This window comes from Lepisosteus platostomus, chromosome 3 (assembly GCF_059453375.1).
Source record: "Lepisosteus platostomus isolate fLepPlt1 chromosome 3, fLepPlt1.hap1, whole genome shotgun sequence".
Taxonomy (NCBI): Eukaryota; Metazoa; Chordata; class Actinopteri; order Semionotiformes; family Lepisosteidae; genus Lepisosteus; species Lepisosteus platostomus.
The window spans coordinates 20,932,129-20,938,128 of record NC_142613.1 but is presented as its reverse complement, the minus strand read 5'-3'; the positions used below and the strand labels follow the sequence as shown (position 1 = coordinate 20,938,128).

Sequence of the window (6,000 nt, the reverse complement as noted above, 5' to 3'; positions counted from 1 at the left end):
TCGTCTGTTACCAGTCTGTGTGAGGAAAATGGAAAACTATGTTTGTGTCTACATTTTTATATTTGTATGTGTCTACTGCTATTTTGGAAATAAATTATTCTCACACCACCTTTTCAGTCTTGAGCATTCTATACCCACTAATATAAAATATCTGTAAACCATGCTTCTTTAACTATTATGAAATAGTAATTGGTAGTACTGTACTTTAACTTTTAAATTCAGAAACTTGTTTCTAATGTTCCTGTGTTTGTTCCAAACCTGACTGACAGATGTTAATTCAATACATTTTTAGTAGTCTACCATATGGTGTGTATCAAAGGAAATCATAATATTCAAAGCATGACAAGGTTTTGGCATTCAGTTTTTTATTAAGGAATCGTGTGTCACCATCTAAACAAATAAAAACAATCTCAACAAATCTGTTCATGTCAGTTGATGGCAGATCGGTTTTGTGAAGTAATGGTCATAGATAAGATCATGGTTACCTGTTACATTTTTCTTAGTTCATAGTATTGTCCTGCTTGTGTACAGAGAGCTAAAGCATGTACTTAATATCTTGTTTCTTTCAAAGTCTTAGCTCTTGGTAAAACTCAACAACAACAAAAGTCCTAATATTGCAAGATCAAAAAAGAGCCATTTAAAATGTTTATAAAGACACGTATTCAGGCACTCTGAAAGATTTATCTGACCACTGTCTTATACATTGAACTGTTTCTCATTCAGACAATATTGGTCTTATTTTACGAGGGATAACGATATCCAAGAATTAGATGCTTTGTGATTAGATTATTTGGTAGGATGGGTTTGGCTTAACCCCATGGTTAATGAACTGCCATCTGGCCATTAGAAGCTCAAACCTCACTCAGAGAGGAGATAACCAAGAGCTACAAAGTGGAAATGGGAGGGATGCTTGAGACAAATGCAATGGGAGGTGTTTGTGTACATTATACATTGTTTATAGCTAATTTCCATAATGACTGTGATTACGAACAGCTGGGTGAGATTAATTTGTCATTGTTATCCCTCCCAAACATCAGATAATAACATCCCATAAATATTTAGTTAAAACTATTTTTTTCTACTTGGAAAGAATTTAGAATTTGGAAAGAGGATCCTTTGATGAGATGGAGGGCAAAACACCAGACAGATCCCATTTGAGATTTTGAGACATTATCTGTGTTGGTACTGAACCCTGCAAGAACCAACTGGCTGCTGAGTCCCCACTAGGTGAAGAGAGCTCTGGGGAGAGAATGGAAAATCAAACAAGCAGCAGTTTATATGAAAAGAAAATCGAACTCAAAAACTATCCAAATAACAAGATTTCTCAAACATCTACACATTATGTTGTGTTGGAAGACTATGTGTTTTGAGCTTTAAGCAAGTTTTCCAATTTCTGATGATATTTCTAAGAGGAAATATCAGAAGATACTGTAGTGAAGAATGTAGTGAGAATCGTCATTCTTTAACATACTGTAGCTAAGCAAGAGGACATTCTGAGAATATCTGAGCTTCTGATGATCATCATTTACCTTGTATATCCACTCAGACCTACAAAATATACCTACAGTACCTACATTTCCCCCTTAAATTCAGTTTTCACTTCTCCACAAAATCTGCTTTTCATTTAACTTTTCCATTTTTTTTTATTTAATGCTTTTTACTCACTGGTTTCGCCAATGGATCAAGAAGAGTGAACTCATATTTATAAAGAGCCAAAGCAACAAACATATGGATTTCCATTAAAGCATACCACCTGAAAGAAAAAAAAATGAAGTTCACTAAAATATAATGGATATGTACAGCATGATATTTCTCAACAAATGGATGTATCCATGGTGTGAGCTACAAATCAAACATAAGCATGTCAGACTGCCACCAAATAACAATAAACACTTCTTCATGAAATCAATAAGATATAAGATATCCAGATATCAAATATGTTATCACCTAATCATATTTACACCTGGGACTCTTGAGTAGCTCGGCTAGCATTGGTTGAACCCTTTGGAAAAAACATTGCTGTATTATTAATAGCATATTAGGGCTATGGCATTTACTGTATTTTACAATGACCTAGATTCACAAAGGGGTATTGTACATCTATCCCAGTGCTGTCAAGTTTACTTGAGGGTGACGTGCTCTGTTTTTCTCTCTTTGTTATACAGCAGGATCTCCTTAGTTACCTGCCCTGAAGATTTTCAGTGACATCACTTCTTTGCTTTTCCAAAAGACACAGAGGAGCATAGTATAGTTAAAATGGAAACATCACAAAGTTAATATTTGGAATGACCTCCATGTACATTAACACAATCCTGGCAGTGGTGATGCACAGGGGTGATTAGCTGCTATGGGATGTGTTGCGAACTTCCTATACACTTGCTGCCAGCCACTTTTGTCAGCCTGTTGATCACTAAGGTGACTCGGTCCCTACTGGCGAGTTGGTTCCACATTCTGCTGAACTCAAGACAGGAGAAAAAGCTAGGCATGAGGAGACCATTACATTGTTTCTCATTCATTGTAATCCTCGAACTGTGTGTGGTCAATGGGATTGATTCAGGATTGATTTGCAGGACCAGAAACACCATTGACTCAAGGACTTAGTTAAGGTAACATTGTAACAACAATCAGCATAGAACTCACAATTTATCCCCACATGCTGTATTTTGTCAGGTCTGTTAAGTGCAAAATGGCATTAGTATCGGATAAAACACTCCACTCCTCTACAGGTGGAGTTTTTTATTCAATGGAATTGAATGCCCCCTCAGATGCTCTACAGATCACAAAAAATGGCGATTTCTTCGTTTTGCTGTCATCAAGTTGAATGGCCTCAAACAATGATAAAAGCTTCATGAAGATGGTTTGCCTTAGTGTGGGTTACTTCTTCCTGGAATTATATGTGCTATATCTGTTACAGTGTGAAATTTATTCTGCACATGGATAAGATTTAACACGATGGCTTTGGGCCAATGCAGTGACCACCCTCTGCCTTCCAGTACATGGTCTGCTTCTAACAAAGCCAGTTTCCTGAACTCTTTGTATTAATCTTCTGACTTTTAACAACTTTTACAGACAGGTGCCTTCAATAAGCAGGAGGTCTTTATTACTCATGATGAGCCTGGTCAACTCTTTTGTAGCTCATGCAATACTTAAAATCTTTTTGGATGGCTGTTTATATAAATCTTAGCAAATTTAACAGAACTAACTGAATTGCCAAACATCTAGCATTGGATGGTTTAAATCACATAACATGATCTAATTATTCTGTAATCCCAATGAACAACAACAATAACAATCAACTATACTATTTACTATCAACTTACTATTTCAAATGGAAATAAAATATATATGAGCTCATTGAGCTACTGTACTGATGTTGTGTCAATATATTATTTTGTAATGTTCAATTATAACAATGTGACATATTGCGATATTACAATAAGGTCAATAAGGGATAAATTATATTTTAATATAATCTCATTTTTTCTTAACAACCTATATTAACTATATATTGAAGGATTAAATAAATATGAACATATTTTGGACATTGTATGCAATATGAATAGTTGAAAGGGAAACATATCTACTTGCATCTAGCTATTACTTAAACATGGATCGTTACCACAGACTTTAATCTAGGAGAAACCTGGAAGATTACAATTAATTAGAATCCATCAGACAGCCTGGTAATATATTAATATTGCCCATCAGTAAAATATAATGCATTATGCCAATGACTCTAAGTATATTTGAACCTAGTTCACACATACTGTATATGCACTAATCCTGGGCATTATATTAATGCTTTATAATAATAATAATAATTGCTTACACTTATATAGTGCTTTTCTGGACACTCCACTCAAAGCGCTTTACAGGTAATGGGGTCTCCCCTCCACCACCACCAATGTACAGCATCCACCTGGATGCTTTAGGTGTTAACCATGAAAGCAGACACTGTAGACCACCTCTATAGATAATGTCTGCTGACAGTTCACTAAGCAATAGATTATGTCTGCTGACAAAATGAACAGCATTGAGCAGACTGAGCCCCAAGACTGACAGTTTCACTTGTTTCACTTGCTGCGATAAAAGGGAAAAACTCCCTTATCCTTAGAGGTAGCTGTAGTGAGATTAATCCTAATTCAGCAGGCACTGGGCACAGCCTGGATGGCACGGCACTGCATTGCAGGGCACACACACATATGAGAGGGCAATGTACAGATTCCAGTTAACCCAGACCTCATACCTTTGGACTGTGTGATTAAGTGGATCATATCACCAAAGGAAGCAGCTTTTGTTTTTTAAATGTCATTTTCCACTGAGCAAAGGACATGAGGGCCAAAGACTACACGTTCAAGTCTAGCAGTCAAATCACAGCTTGCAAATAAAATGTCAAGTTACTGAATTGGATAAGTAAGAAAATCCACACTTGAGCTACATACTCATCATGATGGATGAGCACGAAATCTCAGTGCTAAAGACGTTGTCTGATAAATGTTGATCGAGAAGACCTGAGCTGCCCCTCTGCAAATGAAAAATGTTCACATTTTGGAAGAGCAAAAACATTCTGAGGAAATAACTAACGTCATCAAGTGCTTGTTTCCGCATCCCTCGACATAAAATAAAGAATTCTAAAACTCAGCCTCCCATGGCTTTCAAAGTAAATGGAGAAGGTTAGAATGCTGCTTGTTTTGTATGAATACACAATTTTAGAATTGGTTTGTCAAGGATGCAATCTTACACACAAACGATGCTGCTAGATGCTGAAACAGCAGATGACTGAAAATAGTGGCAATGAGTCACCCAGTGGTACTGTGTCAGTGACTCAGACAGACAAGCTCCTAAAATAATCCAAATCAAATTAAAGTGACTTCTTGCATATAAAATGAAATACATGATCTTACAGCAACAATGCTAGTGCATATATTTTTGTGCTACTCCAGTGACAGCACCTAAATGGAAAGTGCTAATGTTTTAATGTTTCAACAGAGTATAAAGCCTGTAAAAGTGATACCAGCTTCTGAGGTTGGATTAAAATAGATATTAATGTGCAAAAAAGGACACATGGTTATTTGCTTTAGTATTTCCTTTTAAAAGGTTGATATCTAAGAGCAAGAACATTTCTATTTCCCTTGTAAGCAAAAGGCATGGAAATTCAAAAAGAAAAAGCAACACTGAGCTGTGACTGAAGGTTTTGACATTTAAAATGGAAGTAGTACGGCTTCTAAAAATATAGTGTTATGCTTCCCAATGTGTTGCCCTAGTCACAAGGGTAAGTCACAATATAAAGTACCTTGTGAATTATCTACCCAAAACACTTCACCATTTTTTCACAGTCCACTTGCATATCCACACACTTCTAACACATCTTAGTAAGGCTGCATTACTCTTGGAACTAACACCTAGAATTATTCTCCCCTTTGTGAACATCTTTACAGTTTTAATACCAATATCTACTGTATATCACATGGTTTTCAAGAGTTTTTGTTTTCTATACGTGCCACACCCCTCTAGTATGTTCTATGACATCTCTGACATTTTGGTCATTTGACATTTATGGAATATAAAGTTTGTTATTTTTCATGTCATACCTACCCAGTTTGAAATCCCCAGTCTGTATGTCTCAAATCAAAGCAAAGACACCCGACTGCACAAGGAGAATGAGGAAGAGCAGAAACCATCTGGTCTCCTCAGTCATTCTATCTTTTGATATTCTGTAAGATCAAAAGCAACCAGCACGTTGTCCTTTGCAGTCAATTTCCTACAAATATCATTTAAATGGTAGTTTGACCTACCATTGCTCCATCTGAGTATGCTAAGAAAGCATGAGTAACAGCAGTAAACAAAGATAATATTCAGTTCTTTAGACCATCTTAATTACCATTCAATAAGTCCTGTATAACTAATATATAAATATAGCCTCCTTTATTCTAATCAGAAAAAACACTGAAAATTATTGAAAAGCCTAATGTGGAAATACAAAAGGAAACATGGACAACA

At 36.0% G+C, this 6,000-nt stretch overlaps 1 protein-coding gene across 1 annotated transcript in view; it reads right to left on the bottom strand.

Annotated features, from left to right (window-relative positions):
• Positions 1 to 348: 348 nt before the first annotated feature.
• cyp39a1 (cytochrome P450, family 39, subfamily A, polypeptide 1) overlaps positions 349 to 6,000 on the bottom strand; it is a 28,583-nt gene continuing 22,931 nt past the window's right edge. The window contains exons 11-12 of the mRNA XM_088624922.1: positions 1,666 to 1,753; positions 349 to 1,239 (exon numbers count right to left, since the gene is read on the bottom strand). Coding sequence (XP_088481048.1) covers positions 1,171 to 1,239; positions 1,666 to 1,753 — 157 coding nt within the window. The 3' untranslated portion in view covers positions 349 to 1,170. The remainder of the gene's footprint in view (positions 1,240 to 1,665; positions 1,754 to 6,000) is intronic.